General features: G+C 35.8%; 2 protein-coding genes across 2 annotated transcripts; one reads left to right on the forward strand and one right to left on the reverse strand.

Moving 5' to 3' along the window:
* The first annotated feature begins 192 nt into the window (after positions 1–192).
* LOC146138980 (uncharacterized) lies at positions 193–11,541 on the forward strand. Its single transcript, XM_083394752.1, has 18 exons — positions 193–307; positions 878–1,059; positions 1,514–1,585; positions 2,084–2,230; positions 2,736–2,852; positions 3,880–4,006; positions 4,469–4,576; positions 4,872–4,972; positions 5,506–5,638; positions 5,834–5,878; positions 6,194–6,279; positions 6,637–6,867; positions 7,561–7,660; positions 8,677–8,871; positions 9,653–9,760; positions 9,819–9,911; positions 10,492–10,724; positions 10,969–11,541. Exons 1-18 carry the CDS (start codon positions 202–204, stop codon positions 11,110–11,112), a joined length of 2,328 nt encoding a protein of 775 aa, XP_083250878.1. The 5' UTR covers positions 193–201; the 3' UTR covers positions 11,113–11,541.
* Positions 11,542–12,656: 1,115 nt separating this feature from the next.
* On the reverse strand, positions 12,657–19,432 carry LOC146138981 (atrial natriuretic peptide receptor 3-like). The gene is made up of 12 exons (XM_083394753.1): positions 19,206–19,432; positions 17,953–18,232; positions 17,334–17,419; positions 16,791–16,924; positions 16,014–16,160; positions 15,361–15,509; positions 14,729–14,876; positions 14,251–14,345; positions 13,978–14,050; positions 13,667–13,711; positions 13,251–13,353; positions 12,657–12,795 (listed from the first exon to the last, which is right to left on the reverse strand). The coding sequence occupies exons 1-12, from the start codon at positions 19,430–19,432 to the stop codon at positions 12,657–12,659; spliced, it is 1,626 nt and encodes a 541-aa protein (XP_083250879.1).
* Positions 19,433–20,320: the final 888 nt, after the last annotated feature.

Consider the following 20,320-nt stretch of genomic DNA (forward strand, 5'->3'; position numbering starts at 1 on the left):
ACTTTTTTGTTTTCATAAAATTGCGCGAAATGATTTCTATGTTTTTCGGCGACTTGCGGCATTTAGTGGTAGTTTGTGGTCGACTTTAGCTGTATCGATTTAGGTGATTTGAGTTTGTTTGAAATTATTTTCCAAGAATTGGGGAGAATTTTCTGGCGCATTTCTTGGAGATATCGTCTTGTTTTTTGTGAATATTGGAAAATGTCGCGCCGGACAAGCAACGAAAGCACAAAGTCGGCCTCTAGCACTGGAGAAAAACCTTCTGGTGCAAGAAAAGGTGGAAAAACAAGTAAAAACGAAAGCTCTGGTAATTTTGTATTCTGAATTTGGTTTTCGTTTTATTTTTAGTGTATTACGTTGTATGACTTAATTTTAATAGTATTCAAGCTAAATTTTGCGCTGGTCTAGAATCCTACCACCCTATTTTTACAATAACAAAATGAGTTATTCAGATTGAAATTGAAAGCATTCAAGGAAGGCATAAACATGTAAGGATAAATTAAATAATAATACTTGACCCTCTCAAACCCAAACTGTCACCCTAACCCAAATAATGTTAGAAATATAAAACCCCCAATGAAATGTGGTAGGATTCTAGACCAGCGCCTTAATGTTAGGCAAACAATATTTTACTTGCCTTACTTCAGCATTTATGTTTGATTCCTGTAATAATATATTTATTTATTAGGAAAATGCATATTTAAAATTATTTCCTACTCGAACCTAATCAAGCACGGTTGTTTGAAAGCGTGTCACCAGTGAAATAGAATTTGTCAACAAACTCAAAACTATGTTGTTTAACAGCAAGTTATTTTTGCAACTTAACCATTTGCTTTTGTTTCTGTTTCTAATAAACCTCAATGTATTTTTTGTTCAGGAGACTTCAACTGGGACAAATACCTCCAGCAAACAGGTTTAGAAGCCGCCCCAGGAGTTTGTTTCAAACATGATTGTTCACACGAACCTCTGGAAAACAAGTTTGAGATGTTTCAGAAGATGGAAGCTAAAGATGCAAGAAATCCATCGGCCATAAGCGTCGCAACCATCGTTCAAATACAGGTCATTACTTAGTTGAGCTTTAAGTATGAAAAGCATTTCAAACCTCAATGAGATTTCAGAGGTGAACAGTGAAAATATTGGGGTGACCAGGTGCACCTAATGTCAAATTTTTCGCTTGTATAACGTAGATAAATTTGAAGTTTTGGGGTGCAGGTTTGGTCTGTTTAAAAACAAACGGGCTGGTGCACCATATTAAAAACTTTGTTTTTTTGTGGTTGGTGATGTTTATGTAGCTTTAGTTAGCGTGGCTGTAATAATGTTATATCTAAAATTTGATCGTCTGTAACTAGAGTACTAGTGAATATTGTGTTGCGGCAACCATAAGCTCATTTAATTGCAGCACTATTCTATTTGGATGTTTAGGTTTGGACAATCATAATGTCTTCAGTAAATAATATATATGAATTGCCTTGGTATTTAGTGCAAACTAACTAACTTGTAATATTTATTATAGGGTCCCCGGCTTTGCTTACGTTTAGATGGAACGGACGGCTGTAACGACTTTTGGAGGATCGTTAACTCAAAGGTAATTTTTTATTTTAAAATTAGTTTTGTTTAAAGAATTGTACTTTTTTTATATCAACATGTGTCAACACATTAGATAATTGTTATAGTTTTAAAAAACTCTTTTAGGTTAACTCTTAAGGACATCCTTTTCTTTTAAATAGAAGCAATTGACATGTTAAAGGATTTCTGCAAAGCAAAAACTATGCTGTGGTTAGATTCAAACTCTCAACCTCTTAACTATTGTGAGATTACAACTCTACTAATGAAAAATACTCTTAATCCCTGATTTTCAATAAATAAAGTGTAGGAAGTTTAAAATATAGCTATACCTAACTTAAAGAACCACCATTTTAACTGGTAAACTTATCTAGTTTTATTTGGCAGATAAGTTTACTTGGTATTTGTAGCCAAAAGTATTAATTTATACTTTGGTTGCGATGAACAGCAATTTTTTTCTTTTTTTTGGCCTTTGTAAAGCTTAAAATTAATCCTGTGGTTAATAAATTATTTTGTGAAGGATATTTTCCCCCTTGGGACGTGTGAGGCTCACGGTGGTTTGTTGCAACCTCCACTTGGATACACACGCAATGTTTCGACGTGGCCTGCTTTCCTGCAACGAAAGCTTCAAGGAGCCAACCAAGCCCACACCGACGCGTTCCTTCCTGTAAGTTTACACAACAACCAGGTCATGGTGCTTTAAATAAATCTGGTGAAGCTTTCAGGTCACCTTTGACACCTGTCTTAAAGCGGCTTGGGTTTTAAAGGAAAATCTTTTTTACATTTAAAATACCTTGATTGCCTCTTGGTTTTTTTTTATGTTATCAATCTTGGTTACAGAATTGTAGTTTAATTATAAATAATATAAGACTTTTCAGGCAACTTTTTTTTTAATGTCAAAAACTTGAGAATTTAAGGAGCAAGTACGTGGTTATCTAGCTTAGGTATTGTTCAATAACCAACAGTAAACACACTATATTTTGCTTTCCTGCAGACCTAATTTAAAAAGAATAAACAAAATACGAAGTGAGTCACTCAATAATTGTTCTTTAGTCCTTGGCGTTTAACATAATTTGTCGCAGACCAACAAATTGAGCCAAGTAGGTGTGTTAATAGCAACCAATTTTTGCCCATCCATTGCACTTAAATATTCCAACCCTGTGCTTTTGCAGGAACCTGAAGGCCCTAAAACAAACCGGTTCAAAGTTGGAATGAAACTTGAGGCTGTAGATTTGAAGAACCCTCAGCTGATTTGCCCGGCAACTGTCGGTGAGGTGGTTGGAGATCAGGTGAGAAGCAAGTTAAGCAACTTTGGGTTTTATAAGGTAGTGGGTTTGCTTCATAAACACTGGAACTAGTGATATCCGATTAGCTATGACAAGTAATTCCATTAATAAACCAAAAGTTGCCTCTGTAATATAATAGCCAGAATTTACTTTAACACTATAAACCTGAGATACTTTGATTTTTTTTTACAAAATATTTTAGTCGGATTTCCAGTTATTTATGAATAAGCTTATTATGAATTTAATTTGATAGAATACATAGTGGACACCAGTGTGATAAACAAGTCATTTCATAACTCAAGTCCTAGTCAGGCCATTTAAAAAAAACAACAAGTCAAGTTATTGCAATTTTTTACACGCAAAATCTTAAGATAATTAAGGTCGTTTGAAATCAGTGACTTAACTTATTGTAATACTGAACATCATCCCAAGCAATTTGTATCTTTTCAACCTAAGGCAGTTTTTAGGCTTTTTTTTTAAACTGCATATTGAAGTAATGTGATGAAACTTAAGTTTTTTTATTTTTACATTATTGTCATTTTAAGCAGCTACAGTTACAACATAAGGTAACGCAAGAACACTTTAGGTATGTTATGGCTAAAGATTCCTTTATGTCACATATTGACCTGGTTTCCTGATAGTATTCTTTTGGGACTTTATATACCTTCTGCGAGAATATTAATTCCCCTCCCATGTGTAATCATTTACCACTTAATCCATTCCTGTCCTCATTTTAAGAAGTTATTGTGATATTATTGTCAACATGCAGATTGATGTATTTGTTTAGGCATTTAGTCAGGCCTTTTTGTTTTTTAGTTCGATTTGTGGACTGGTTTTGTTAGATTAAAAAAATTAATCTTTGAATAAATTTATTCTGGGCAAAATTATTATTTTTTTAATGTAGAAAATTAAAGTTCTTTGACATGACTTAATTATATATTTTGCTTTAAAAGAAAAAAACAAGAAACAAAAGAACGAGTTTAGTTATAGCTACCTTCTATGCCAGCTAAATATTAAATATTTCATCCAGATATTTGTGTCGTTTGACGGATGGCGCGGTGCGTTCGATTACTGGTGTAACTTCGATTCTCGAGATATTTTTCCTGTCGGCTGGTGCCATAACAACAACCATCCGATCCAGGCACCAGGAAAAAAAGGTAAAACATTTATTCCGTGAATTATTTATAAGCTGTCTGTTTGCATTCTCGTACGCTCTGCATTGCATTTTATAATTGCAGAAGCGTTAAATTTAATGCTGTTTATGCAAACTGGGGTTATATGCATTTTTAAATCTTGTCAAACGAAAAGCGTCACATGAAGGATAATATTTATATATAAATGCAACAACACAGATCATATCAATTTGATTCTTCAATTTAATGTTGTTCACTCAGGTTGCTTATGATTCAATTTTAAGTTTAACTATTTTATTTGTTTTAAGATGTAAGTCCTTATATATTACACAGAATATTAAATATTTCCCCAAAAAAGTGAGCTTAAATGTTCTAAACCTGTGCTTATTTAAAGGTAAACTTACAGTTTTCACTATCCATGCCCGGGTATAAACTTACCTATACTTGTTGTTTGAGCTGTAATATATTTTCACTGTGTTTATGCAGGAGACAATCCTATTATTGTGGATAAACTGAAAGCAGTGATTGAAGAAAATAAAAGACAAACGCGAAGTGTAACGAATAACCCAGAAGCAAAAAGCATTACTGCTAAAGGTAGTAAACAAGTCTTATAATGACGCTGGGAATAATTTTCTTTAAAAAGTTATGTAAAACCCCAAACTTATGTTTTTTAAATAAACAGTGATTTCAATCCCTATAATAATGCAATTTTGATGGTGATACAAATTAAAAAAAAGGTTATGTAAAAACACATTTTAATAAAAGCATCAGAATTATTAGCTATCTATCCCTTTTTTGTTATAAACACTCACAGTAGCTCACAGCAGCTTAATCCAGCTCCCATATTTATGCCTTGTTTTTTATGTATCCCTTGTTTTTTTACCCACAGTATTTCCAATGGAAAATTCTTCGGCACCGAGCCGAGAAAAACCTTTACGACGACGAGCCTTGGAAAAAATCGCTCGCTCTAAACAGGAAAAACCTGAAAAGGTAATTTCCTTTGAAGCAACATTGTAAAATTTCATGACATAAGGGTGTGTCTAGTAAATTATGTGCACTGTTTTATGATTTTATAAGAGGGGATATATTGCATTTGACATACATATTTGCACAATTAATTTACCTAACTGATAAAAAATGGTTTTTTGATGTTTATTATACTCATATCTTTTTTTAAATCATATTTGAAATCTTTAACTCACGGGCCATTTTTTAAAACCTTCATCTAAGTCTTCTAAGAAATTAATTTTTTGGTTCAATATTAATTTATTCAAAAACGGCAATATATTACTAAAAATATTTCAAACAAAACTATATTTTTATAACAACTAATGTAAAAAAGGATTTGTAAGTAGCTTGAAAAATAAATGTCAAAACCTACTAATTCAACATCATCTTATTAAAGACGTTTTTACACGTAATTGTATCGTCATCAGTTAATGTCGATTAGCTTATATAAAAATAACTAAACTGGCTTCCCAAAATTGACAGTCATTTGTAATTTAAAATACTTTTTACTCAAGAAGGAAGAAGAAAAAGCAGTTCCTGAAACTCCCAGCAAAAGTCACGCATCAGCGAGCACCAACTCTGATTGGTCAGTTTCCTCTGACGACTCTGATTCTTCTCAGGATAGTGACGAAACAAAGGATAACAAAGGTCTTGAAGAACACATTTTGTTATTTTTCAATTTTCCTAATATTTATGAGTCGAAACATTTTTTTTCGATATTGTAATAAGACTTTTCTCTCACTTTTTTATTTTGTATGTTTGCAAGTTTGCTTTATTATATTTTTTGTGTTATATTTTGGCACAATTTTTACTTTTTTAAATTTTTATTTTGTTGAATTTTAGAAGAGAAACCAAAAACTTCGGCAACAACCCTGGGAAATAAAAAAGGTGAAATTTATTGTGTTTTTACACAGGGTAGCTACAAAGGCTTCGGATATTTTAGATCATTGATTGTCTTTAAATTGATTTATTAAGAAGACATGAAAATCCTTTGTTTTCCGAAAATCTTTGTGTTATATTTTATGTGCAGCTAAATTATTTGTTTAAAGAATGCTGTTGTTAAAAAAATATCTATTTTTTATTGACCATCGCATTGGTACTATCTTCTTCTAAATTATATTTAAAACACTACAATAATCCAATTCAAAGTTTTTGAAAACCTATAAATTATCTTTAAATGTATTTTATTAAAATATTTTTTAGATCAAGGTGAATCCCCTAAAGCCGCCAGCGAAGTTAAAACACCTGAACACAATTACAGCAAAGAGGAACCAGCAACAGTGTCGCAAGTGAGTTGTGCTGAGATGTAACCGGTGGTGGAATGGGCCTGTCTGATTCCTCGTACACGTAAAATAACTTTTAGGCAAGCAGTATCGGTGAAAAATGATAGCGTCATGGTATGACGTAACTTTGTGGCGTCATCTTTAAAATGAATATATGGCAAAAAAAATGGTTGTACTTAACTTACAATGAACTATTTTCGCTAAACCGTTTTTTAAATAGGACTTTTTTTGACATGGTAAAAAAGGGATTTTACTTAAGTAAAAAATAAAATAAATCTAGTTGTCCCAAGTTTGACTGGAGTTAACTAAAACTTAGGTGTGGAAACATAACTCATTATTTCGCTAAAACCAATTCAACCTCAGGTTCCGAAGGAAGACCGACGTAAATGGGAGCGTAAGCTGTGGCGACAAAAACGCAAGCAGCGCCGACTCGCCAAAGCTCTCAAGCGGGCAGGTCGCCTTATAGAGGAGGGGGATATAGGGGTGCTGGTAGAGGGGGCGGTGGGGGTCAATTTCACCCCCGAACAAATAGCACTGCTGACGTCATCGCAAAGAAAACGGCTGGGATCAGCTATAGAAGGGGAATGCCTCAAGGTGAGACAGATTTTTTGAGTTTTATTTTAAATTGTAAAAGCTTGTGCAAATTATTTTTGGAATGATAGGCTTTTACTTAATCTTTTTGAAACAGAAAAATATTTTGGGAATGTCCGACAATAACGGATCGTAGCCGATACCTGATACCAAGTGGTAGTATCGCTACTCGTCCGATACTAGAGTAGTGTCGGTGCCGACCCGATACCAAATTAATGTAGGAATTTAACAAGAGTTGGTTAAACTTTGGCTGATAACTGGGAGAACTACTTGTGAACGCTTTAATTTGATCTCTGGCTTATTTGAACAAAATAATGACGTCATTTCGGATTAGATCGCGATACTTTTGCATAAAATATCGGTTATCGGACATTTTAGTTGCATGAATGGAAATTTAGAGTAAAACAAAAAATGCTATCAGATATGTACAGTAGCCGCTAGAAGTGTTTGTTGATTTGCTCCGCCTTTGTTTTAAAATATAAGTTCTTAATGGAAAAGTATTAAAAGTTGTTTTTGCATGGTTTTCTATCAGGATATCTGACGTTGGTTATCGGGGCTTTAAACGATGACCATAGAAAACTTATTGTCAAAACATGTTTGTATCTTAAACTATGTGCAGCTCGCAATATCAAGTCTTCCTGTGATTCCCAATGCAAATCCATTATTCATAATTTCCAACATTTCATTTTGCTTCAGTTGAAAAAGAAGAAGAAGCGCAAACGTGTTTGTGACGCAACATACACAAGAATGGAAGGGTTCGGGCTCAAACCTGCCGACTCCAACCAAACAACAACACGTAAGTCGTTCATTCCAACTAATCGGGTGTAGCTGAGAATTGGGATTTATTGTTTCAACGTAGCTCAGTTGGTAGAGCGACCATCCCGGTATGGCCGAGGTCGTGGGTTCGAACCTCACTGCCGGTCAGTTTTACGAACAGGATGCAGCAGGCAACGGTGCTATGGTTGTTCCTCGACTTGCTCCCCTCTGAGCCTGTGTAGTTCAGTTGGTAGAGCGACGGTCCCGGTATGACTGAGGTCATGAGTTCGAACCTCACCACAGGCTAGTTTTACGATCAGGATGCAGCATGCGACAGTACTATGGTTGTTCCTCGACTTGCTCCCCTCTGAGCCTGTGTATAGGTCAGTTGGTAGAGCGACAATCCCAGTATGACCGAGGTCGTGAGTTCGAACCTCACTGCAGGCTGGTTGGTTTTCTGGCCTGACCTTGTTTGCACAAAATCCTGATGAGGCTGACTGATTTCGGTAAGCCTCTTAGAAGGTATCATCTGAAGTCTTTGGGAAATGATAACTTTTTAAAACATGTAGAACGTTCTTGTACCTGTGAATGATTAACTTGTTTCTAAATGTCCATGTTTAACATATGCTAGATTTACTTATTACTTTGAACGCAGCTTTAAGTTGTTCGAGTTGCTTCAAGTTTCTCCATTTAATTTTATTTTACTACAAACAAAATATTAAAGAATTTATTTCAATTATGAAGTTGATAAAATGTGTAGTTATGTCACCGTTTGTTTCTTTAAATGAATTTCAATTAAACTAAACTCGTTTATGTAATTTCTAATGTTGTAAACAAATGTCTGCGACAGCAGCTTTTTTAAACATTTTTACTCTCATTTTCAGCGAGTTATATTATTTTACACCAATTTATTTTAAAGGTCCATGACTTTTGGGGAAATGCTTATCTATATATGTATTTTTTATCATTATAAAACTGATATATGCACAATCTTAAACATTTTTTTGAAGTGTAAGATTTTTTTCACGCAAAAATTATTCCAAAATTTACCCGCAGCTTTAGGTAAAACCCCTACTTCCCCGTCGTTTCTCGACGCCCCCACCCCCACCTCATTATTCGGGGGTGATCGTTCGCGTATTGTGCGAAGTGCTACCGAGGGTTGGCCGACCAGGCTACAACTGGGACCTGTCGTTACAAGCGATAACAAGCTGGGAAAGTTCGACACTTCAACCTTCGCCAACAAAACACAAGGTGGTTGTTGTTGTTTGTGATAGGAAGGTTTAACGTTTTAACAAAGGTGTTTGTGAGCTCTAGGGGTGTCTGATACCTGAGATTTTATTGAGATGCCGATACCTGGTATTTTTGACAAACAAAAAATTTTTTGACAAAAATATAACAATTCGCTCTGATCCTAAATAGGGTCTTTACTATAAAAATAATTTGTTATGCTTACAGAAGCAAAATAGATAAAATCAAACATTCAAATATATTTTTTCAAGTAATTATGCCAAAAAAATGCTTTAAGGTTGAAGAAGTTTAGTTAACTCAAGTTGTTAATGTAGAATTTTAAGGAGGAATCTAATCATGGCTGAAATTTTGATATTAATTTGTTTTGCAGCAAACATATATAATATTTTGCAGCAAACATATATAATTCATGGATCATTAAACTTTTTTTAATGCGGTCCCTAAAATAAATTTGGGCTTGCGTAAACCAGGGTCGGCATGCAATTTTAGAAATGACGTCATGAAATGATGTCATAAAACAAGCAGACTTGGAAACCTAAAACCGAAAATTTACCCAAATACATTTAAGGAGAAGGCAAAGTGTTTTGTTTTATAACATTTATTTCCTGTTTCAAACAATACGCCATTTTTTTAATTGCACCTCACCCTTCATGGACCCCCCCCCCCTCCGAAACTAATCCACGACCCCAGTTTAAGAACCCTCGACCTTGTGTAAGAAAACAAGAAGTGTAGCAGCTTCTGTATATTGTGTTCGAGACCTCAGTAACATTTTTTTATTTCTCAGCTTCCGAAATCGTCAAAACGCCGAGTGAACACGTCACAATGGCCCAGTGCGTTTCCACGACAACCAGCGAGATGGATACGTCACAAGAGACCATTGATGACGTAACAGGTAAGCTCATATTGTCCCGGTGAGCTTGTATTTGTTAAAATTATGTTTTTCTTTCAAGAAGCGAAACCAACTTGCTCCACACCGCCACCAAGTGTCAGCAGCACGAGTCAGATTAAAGATGACGTCACAAAGACAACCAACGCTGACGATGGTGAGTTTTGGATATTAAGTAGTTTTAAGCAAGTTGCTTTGTTTGATTTTTAAGCTTTTTTCGCTAAGTCTTTAAAAAAATTTTAAAATATTTTGAAAAATTGTTGGATATAAGTTTTTGGGAAACCAACATTTGAAGTTGTAACTATTTGTTTCCAACCTTTAAGAAGCCCTGTCCGTCTTCAAACCTGTGCTCCCTCTGTCAATATAAACCTAGGCCAATGTTCGCGTGCAAGGTTTCTTATTTAGGTTACCTAGATTGCATCTACTAGCCAGAAAAACTCCTATTCAAAGAATTTATAAAAAAAATCGCAATCAGTTAAAAGCAAAGCTTCCTGACAAGCTCTGTACGTTAAAACAACATCTGTGACCAAAAAGTTTAAGATAAGCCAGAAGTTTGGAACAATTTATTGTTGCAAGGACATTTCTTTGCTCGAGCTGGTTTTGAAACTCTTCCTAGTTATTTAAACTGCTTATATTCAAATGATGGCACGTGCCTTATAATGCCTCCCATTGCTTCGATTGTTTCACATTCCCGAACCCGGCCATTGTTGATTGTTGGTGATTGTGACGTCACACAGCTGTTTCTTCAACCACCAACCCGCCTTCACACGAGCCTTCTTCAATCGCTGTGACGTCACTCCCGGAAGCGGAAGCTCACTCCTCGGGCGTGACGTCATCGCAACAGCAAATGGTGACGTCATCGAGACGCAGGTCACGCAACCCGTCAAAGTGGAGCATTGATGACGTAATAATGTACGTCAAGGAAAAGGAATCAGCGCTCCACAATTATCTGCATTTGTTTCAGAAACACGTGAGAGATTTTGTATTATTCATATTTTTGATAAAATTATAATTTTTTTTATTTTTTTGTTAATCCCCTAATTTAGGTGTCTATATAGCAAAAACAACAAATGTTTTGATCCCATGCCTTTAATATTATTGTTTCCCGATATCATTTACTTTTCACTATGTAATTTTAAACCTTAGCCAAACTGTCATTTTCAACCACTTATGTGATCTTAACTTCACTAACTTTACTTTATTTACACCCGCAGGAGATCGACGGAGCTGCGTTTCTTCTCCTGAACAGCAACAACATTGTAAAGTACATGAACCTTAAGCTTGGACCTGCTTTAAAGCTCTGTAACTTGGTCGGTGAACTTAACAAGCAAATTGTCAGGCGCAAGCACAAAAAATAACCTTTTATTTCAACAAATAATCACACTTTGTCCAAATGCTGCTCTGTGTATCGAAAATCATGTCCGACACAAAAAACAATTGACGTTTGTTTTAAATAAACAAAAACGAGTTTCGAATAAATATTGAAACGAATAATTTCAAACCAGTTTCACAACGACTTGCGTAAAATCATTCACAAAAACTTTTCTGGTGAAAGATGTATCATTTTAATAATGCAACTTGTGTTAAATTTTTCTTCTGAGTCACTTTTTTTACTTTTAAATGAAATATCCTATTGTTACGTCACTTTTCACTGTCGTCATAGTAATCAGTTTTTTATTTATTTTGTTGCTCTTGTGCGCCGCGTGCGGATGTTGTATATCGTTGTCAATCATTTTCCGTTGTGACGTCAAAATGATATGTTGCCTATTGTGACGAAATGAAGCCTCAGCATCTTTTGGAATGGTATGATTTGAAAACGGAAGGAATGAAAGTTTGGAAGCAAAACGAAAATTCAACCAATTGAAAGAATTCCAATGTAAGGCAAATATTTTTGGTGAAGTTATTACGGTAGGAATGACCGATAATACCGGATCGACTTTTAAGTGGTAGTTTCAATCAGAAGTTATCGTTCAACCGTGATATACCAAAGTTATGGTTTGCAAATGTCCGGTAAGTTTGTATCAAAAACTACTTTTCGCACAAACCCTTAATACTGCTTTGTGCAAAGATGTTTTTATTCAGTTTTGTAGATCAAGGTGACTAAACTTGAATTAATACGCATTAGGATTTTGGTTTTGTATTACAGCTCCTGTTGGTGAAGCTGTGGTTTCCGTAGCCTGTGACCGAGGTACTGAGTTCGAATCTCACAACAGACATTACAATCCTGATTAGGCCAACTGATTTCGGTATATTAGCCTTTACAGACGCTATCATGGATTATTTTGTGGACGCAAGAAGTCTTACGGATACGTGTTGTTTAGTGACACACAATTCCGTGTGTTGTGTAGTAGAGCTACGCCCGTGTCTTATCTAAAGTAGCGTTGTAAGGTTTTGTAGCAATTTTTTGGACGGATGCGAACATATAATTTATAATTGTAGACGTTTTCTTTGTAACAACAAAAAAAACAAGTAAGTTCGCGCAGCATTTTGTAACCCACAAATAGCAAAGTTACTAAACACAATTGAGCATTTTCAAACAGCTACAAGCGTTTAGTTCACGTTTATCAACTCACATGTGTTTCACCGTAACGATTTACCTATGTCATGCCGCAGAACCAGGTTCTTATAGCGGTAAGGACAGCGAAGTTTTCAGTTGTATGTAAGAACGGATGCAAACGTGCTGCTTATAGGTAAACGTTTTGTATGGCAGCATTTCGGGATGGATACTGTATGGTTTTTACTTGTGCAATTATAGGCGTCTTGCTTGTTGTAATAACTAGAAATAGGTCCTGTCCGCGCAGCATTTTGAAACGAATGCAAACGTGTAATTTGCGGTTGTATTTCATAGTTTTTCCACAATGATTTGCTTCAGTTATGCTCAGCCTCAGGCCAGCAAGTGTCACTAGCACCTCATATCATCGTCCAGGTTGGTCATACAGGTTGCCACGGAACCCTCCTCTCTCAGTGGAAGGTGGACAGCTTCTTGCTGGTTGTTGTTCAGGTAGGGGGCGCCGTTGCGACGAGAACCACCACATTTCTGTCTGAGGGGGCAAATATAAACGGTTTTTAAGGGATAACATTAGAAATGGTTAAAAGTTAGCTCTCGGTTAAATCAAATACGTGTTGAGATCTGAGGCATCCTTTTCAGAGCTTAAGAGTGACAAAAACTATTTGGGAATATGACAAATTGATTTTCTTTTCTTGGTTAGCCTCTTGAACAACTACTCTTTGTACGATTAGAATAGAATAAATCAAACTTAATTTTTTTATGTGTGCATCGTTTGCGTTATGCTAATCATACACTAAAGTTTAGTGTATGGATTTAGTGACTAAACCATTTAAAATTATAGTCAGGTTGTTGCATGGCGCAATCTATTTATTACTTCTCAGCGGGTGCCGTTAGCCATTCAACGTTAAAAACCACTGCGTTAGCGTAGATATGGTTTCACTCCTAACTTAGCTCTTACACTGGAGATGGTCAAAGTTAATGTTTTACCTGTAGCATATCGGTGCGACGATTAGAAGGCAGCACATCACCAGCCCAGCAAGTGTGGCCACTACAGCCGTCAGTATCTTGTACTCCCCCGTTTCGCGTATCTCTGTGACGTCATAAAGGTAGTTTTAATGAGTCGATTGGATATCGAACTAATTTGCGCAGTTCAGCAATGATTTGCGATGAATAACCATTCAGAAGTAACTTAGTTAACAGCTAGAAAATACGTTTTCGCATTTCGATTTCATAATATTGGTTATTTTGTCACAATAATGACGTCATTTGGTTTCAAGTTGGAGAACTGCACTTGTTCTCAAAACATCTGAAATCGGTAAAAGAAGCGGAAATACCTAGAAACTAATAACACCGACTAAATGAAAATAGGCATATTCTAACCGACGTATTTGTAGATATTTTACCTGGTTTCTTTGGTCGATAATTTCGAGTTAGTTGATTAATCCAGTCTGTAAAATACAAATACTTTGTTTTAGCTAGTAGAAATAATGACATTTGCGCGAATAGTAATGACAGTTAGGAATTTAATCATCGGACTACAGCCTTTGGTACAGGGTTAAAAAAATCATTTGTTATCTACAAAACCCACTAAATATTACACTCAATCGCATATGTTTGTTTTTATTTTAGTAGTTGAACACGTTAGGTTTACTTATTTATTGTCTTACTACTCGTTATATGACTTGTTACCCAACAAATACCCGTAAATACTCACCATAAGCTGAGTTTTCTTCCTGGATAGTTGGGTAAACAATCGTTTTGATTTTTCCAAAAAAATCAAACTTTTTCTGCGAAAAAAATAGACGTAAGTTACAAACAGCCTTACTTTTCGAGAAAATAATTTTGTAATGTTAAAAAAGCACCTCTCCAAAAATCAACGTGAAAACTTGTTTAACGAAAGTTATTGGATTAATTACAAACATACGGTATGTTCAAAATAGGGTTTACATTTAAATAAACAAGCTTCAAAGGCCCTTATGTAGTTTACCCCGAATTTTCCAGTCTTGAGGTCGGTCATTGCAAGCAAACTGTAATCTCCATGCCTCGTTCCCTCGATATCAAGCGACACTGGGCCTGCGATCCCTAAAAAACAAAGTGGTCAGTTGGTTAAACTATGGCATTTCAAACATGTTAAGAAGTAATTCGGTAGTTTGAACGCGTAAAAACAAATTAGAAGTTACACACGAATCAAGAAGTGAACTTTAAACGTTGTCAGGCTTACTTCTTGAAAGATTTGCGTTTATGTAAGCATCGCAAATCACAGTTTAAAAAGCTCTGGTTTACTTTGTTTGCGCGCTTAAGCTTTTGTTTGCTTACTTAGATGCAAATTACCGAAAAGTATTTTTTTACATCAACCACAGGCACATAATCTTTAAAAACATCAAACAAATTTCTTCAAATTCAAATTTTTAAGGAAGTTTATTATTAACAAATTCGCTTGTTGACCTTGAGGTCAAATCTCTGACCTTGAAAGGTGATGTTCCTCATGCGTTTAGAGATGGCTGTTCCATCCAATAAACTCTCTCCCTTAGCAGCAGTTAGGTTTAGCGCTTGGGCGTACAACAGCACCGCGTCGTGGAAGTTCTCAGCGTATCCGTTCACCTGCAGGTGGCGGTAAAGAGCAATGTTATTAAACAAGTGCGAGGCTTGGTTGTTATAATTTAGGACGGTGTTGTTTGTGAGTGATTTTTTTCGGAGTAGCTTTGAAATATAATAATGAAAGATACATATACACATGTGTTTTTAACGACTGAGATCTAGCCCTTCTGAAGCTGCTTTATGACCAACGATTACGGCTTACGTATCAATACACCGAAAGCCATCACTGATTCACCGAATCAGTCGATCTATGATGCAAGCAAAACCACCTAGAAAAACAAATTGCCTGCAGTCAGGTTCGAACTAACGACCTCCTGCCATACCGCTAATCAAGTGTAATAATTATGATTTTTTTGTTTTTTAACTTTGGTATATCAATCGTTGCTGTCCGGGCCAAATGTGGGGTAACGGCACGTACCCTAGATCCGCCCCTGGCATTAGACAAGAATGTTTGAATCAACGTCCAAAGCATTTACCTCAAAAAGAATGAAACTCTGACCTTTCTATCGTCTGCGGGAATTCCCCTCTTCCGGTACTCGTCCTTGAGGTATTCGCTGAAGTTTATAAATTCCTTCGAATCTGCGACTTTTAGGGTGAATATTTGAAGAGCTCGGTAAGCCAGCTTCGCCTCGTAGTCAAGGTGGTCTCCTGGTGATATAAGGGGAGTTTTTGGTTGTGGTAAATTTTGTTGGGGTATGTTTGAAGCATTAGGAATATAATAAGATATTATTCTACCATAATATCGGTAAAGATAACCCTAAAATGTTTTTTAAACTTTTCATCCCACACTTTGGATTTGTTGAAATAATAGACTAATCCACACAATAATTCGTTAATTTAGTTGTCATGCGTATTTCTTGCGGTACACAAACTGTCAAATTTAACTTAAATATAACGAGGTGCTTCAGTCAATAAAAGTTATCAGTTAAAAAAATGTCGTTGTCTGGCCTTGCTTGTATTATAATCCTGATTAATCAGCTGATTTAAGTGAGCCTTTTCAAAGGCGCACATTGTAAGTTGTACAATCAGTACAACTGTAATTATTACTCGATGTAGAAGGTATCAAATCAATTTCTTCGCTTCAAGCATTCTTAAATCCTAAATTCACTCGATTCAGCTACTTTAATTCCCTTGGTTCGTATCTCTACCTACCTCTCCTCCAGGCCCCATGAGCGTAGTGCGAATCGTTGTGAAGATCGATGGCGTACCAGCTATCGCGCCCACTAGCGGTCAAACCGGACTTAAAAGCTGAGACCATCAAACTGCGAACCTCGTCGCTGGAGGCGCACACGAGCATCGCTGTGAAAAATAAAAATGTTTGTGCGCAGGCAGTATTATAATAAATATAGCAGTATTATGATAAATATAACAGATAAATATATTCTGAATCTATTTACCTTGATAAAGTATATAATGGTACATTTAGTAAGTCCTCTTTGAATAATTCCGGTATCTGTTAGTTTATAATTATCGGCGTTTTAATTTAATGTTTAAACATTAGAAAATTGTGGTTTAGTTGCACTTTCAATTTAAACATAAAAGCCAGAACATTTGATGATATCGATATTTTTTATATTTCTCTTCAAATTAAAATAAATTTAATTTGTAATATGAAATTGGTGCAACTAAACATAGCAGATAAATATATTCTAAGGTTAACTTAGTTGCCTTTAGGATTAAGTATATAATTAAACATTTTAGGTTCTCATTGAAAAATTTGCGGACTTTCTTGATTAATTACCAGGTTTTTCAATTTAAACAGTAAAAAATGCAATTGTAAAATTATCAGAATTATCACAATCCCTGGTAATAAAACTAAAACAATCCTTGAAAAACTACTACTTTGGATCCCAAACTTTCACAGCTTCATTCTTAATTAAACATCCCTGCACATGTGACGTCACAGTTCATACGATAGTGACGTCATACCTTTGGGTTGTCGTAGTTTTTGCAGGAAATCGATGTTTTCGGTGTTTGGCTGCAGCGTATAGGGCCCCCTAGTGTCGAGTTGGACGTCGAGGTTGAAAACGGCGAAGACAGATTGCATGAGTTGGTGGCATTCACTGTAATCACGACATTGTCGGTCAATTGGTTCTTGGTACGTTTCTAAGATTTTGATGTTGGTTTTACGCTGTGATTTATTGTGGGTAAACTGTTTCGACTAACGTTGATGTTAAAAAAAAACTTTGAAAATATTATTAACAATCTGTTTTTCACATTTAAACGATATTACTTCGTTTACACAAGAATGAAGCGTTAGATTTATGTATTTACATCATGCAGGATTTAGGTAAGAAGTAATTTTAGAAGTTAAATGTTTTTTTACATTGTTAAAAAAGAAAAAGACTTTTCATAACGGTTGTTTGATTTTATTGGTTCATGTTGCTTATCATAAATACATTTTGGTTCTTGCACGTTTTCAGTTGTCAGCTTGAAACGAACTTGCGTCGTATACATTGTGACGTCACATACCTCTCTGTTGACCTGCCGAAGAATTCTTCTTGGTACATCAGGTACACAGGGTGAAGCAGCCCGTGTCCCCAGCGTTTAAACATCCCCTGAAACAGAAAAATAAATTAAGCTTTCGACAACTACAGAAACCTTGGTAGAGTAATTCTTAAACGATTTTTGGATGTTGTTGAATTGGAATTCAGTAAACCAATTGCTTTAAACCAAAATTAGGAAGTTATTAATATTTTTTGAACCTGGAGAAACAAATGACAATGGCTGTTTATTTTCCAATTGCACAGTTGGAACTAGAGGAATTCGATTTTAAAGAGATTTTGCTATCTCGGTATCCAATGTTGTTTGTTAAGATACTGCGCCTTTTCTCCACTGAGGTGCTTTTTTGTTGCCTATATTGCCTTTGCGATGTCAAAGGAACAAAAATTTTAGAATGTTCGTATTTTATGCCGAATCTAAAAATTATGTAAAACATTTTTGTCTTGAAAATGATAAATTATAGTTCAAATAAAATCCAATCCTTCAATTAAACCTGTGACATCATAAGACGTCACCAAAATCTCACATTACATCACATTTGTCATATGACGTCACAATTTTGGACTACCCAACACCCCCATCGACCCACCTTGATGAAGTAAGCGATGTCGACGTAAGAAGGGGTGATCTGGGTTAAGGTCGGGAAATCTCCTTCCCTCACCCATGCAGCTTGGGACCCGGGGGAAATCATGGGGATTCCCCACTCCGACGCGAACGTCGCTACCATCGCGGTCGGTTTGTTGCACACCGGACCCAACAATAGCATGGGTGACGTCATAACCGGTTTGTTTGTGACGTCATCTATGGTGCATGTGTCGTAATAGAAGTCGACCGCTTGGACGCCGGCCAGGAAGTCACATGAAGTGTTTCTGGGGAAAGTTAAACTCGTGGTTTGATAAAGTCATTTTTAAGCACTTTTATTTTCTTGACAAAAACGCAAATAAATAGAAGAATTGGGAGAAAAAAATGCCAAACTTTTATTTTAATTAGTGGATCTCAACTTTTTGGTCGTAGATCACTTAATGGCTTTTCTGTCGATGCTTACAAACTGCTTTCTAAAGCCGAAAATATTAATTTGAAAACCTTGTTCCCCGCGCAGATTTAGATTGTAGTCGATTTAATGTGGAAAGAAAAAATAATTACGGCAGTCAAATATAACACTTCCAATTTTCCTAACTACGCATACAACCTTCCTTTTTGACCGCCGAAAAAGGCTTCGGTTACCACAGTTTAAAACCACTTCTCTAAAGCAATTCACTTAGATTGTGTAGTTGTTAGAATCCTCTGTTTTTTCATTTCTAACCCATTCTATATTCGGGATAACTAGCTGCCGTTAATTAAGCCTTCAGAATAAACTCAACTCTCCAAGGAAGGTTTATACTTACACGAGTTTAACCTCAACGCCAAATCAGGACTGTGTTAATTGTTCCAAGACACATGTGTAGTTATTTAGGGAATATGTGGGTGCCATTCAATTACAACCACCCTTATATCGGTGTTGAAAGATTGAAAGTAACCTCAAGTAAACCCTAGCCTTATTGGGTTGAGCCGGTGACAACAAATCAGCTGCCGTGGTTTCAACCAATCAGCTGCCGTGGTTTCAGCCAATCAGCTTCCAGGAACCAAGCCAGGAGCTACAGTATTAAGTTAAATATCATTGATTGACAGAATCTAATATAGCTTTGTGGGGAAATAAATAAACCTTTCGATCTATTTTCGCATTCCCACGACAATACCGCGTATAGATTTGTTACGTCACAATTATATATCGATGTTTACATAGATTGACCTTTGTTGCGAGGTTATGACCTCACAAAGAAACTATTTAACAGCAATTCTTACTTGTAGGTAAATTTGAACTCCATCCCTTTCAATTGTGACGGCATATTGCGTCTTAGTGACGTCATAGCGTAGTCAATGGCGGGCTCGATCTTGTTTTTGCTGAATAAATAGAAATCGTCGAAAGGCAGGAGCACCAGAATGTCGACACGTGACCTATTTGGAGCATTCTGATTGGCTGACGAACTGATCAGAAGGATCGCCAAATATGGAAGGAACTTAATTTGCATTCTGCACCAATACCCCCTGTGACGTAATAAGAAAGAGTCGTATTTAAACATGAGCAGTTGTTTTGTCATTTCCCAAAAAGGGTACTGAGTAATGTTGCTTTTTTCGTGCGTTTTTAACCAACTTAATGTAACGTGAGAAAGCATAGATCAAAATGTTTGTGATCCAACTTAAAATACGTTTCGAAGGTTCTAAGTGACTTTAACAACTAAATGAACCGGTAATGCTTATTGTAGCAAAAGATTACACTTTAAACTAACTATAGACTACATTAGCAACATTTGGTTTTATAATGTCATTTGCAAACCGGTAATATGCGTGGTTGCGTTTTAAACCGAAATAAGACTTTGGTAATCTCTGTTGTGTCTCTTGGGAAAACGTGAATTGTGCGTAAAACCTAATATAAGCTAACTGATGTAACTGGAGTGAAATGTTGGAGCGAAAAATGTCTCGGCTACAAAATACTTATCGGCATATAACAAAGCTTTCTGGAATTAAACTTCTCCTAATTTCTTTCTACTTAAACACCACTTTATATAATGACTATTAAGCACTTTTTAGGCATTTTAAATTTATTTTTGTGTAGTTTGAGGCTAATTTAAAAGGGCACGTAATTATGGTGAATGATTTAAAGTGACAAAAACACGGTTAAAGGGAAGTCTTACGCTTTGTAAGTGGCTAAATTAAATCAGTATGAGCAATACAAAAATATGCTAAATAGTTTCTATGAATATTAAAACTAGTGCCGATGCTGTTAAAACTCATACATTAAGCAACATATTGTCCTGGTACTTTCAATCCTTTAACTCTGGCGACTTTGGAAATGTTTTTCAGCAAAAATCCACAATTCAGCAATTGTTACCTGCTGTTGCAACAAAACCTGTTTTTGT

Source organism: Ascidiella aspersa, chromosome 7, assembly GCF_963924565.1.
Source record: "Ascidiella aspersa chromosome 7, kaAscAspe10.2, whole genome shotgun sequence".
NCBI lineage: Eukaryota > Metazoa > Chordata > Ascidiacea > Phlebobranchia > Ascidiidae > Ascidiella > Ascidiella aspersa.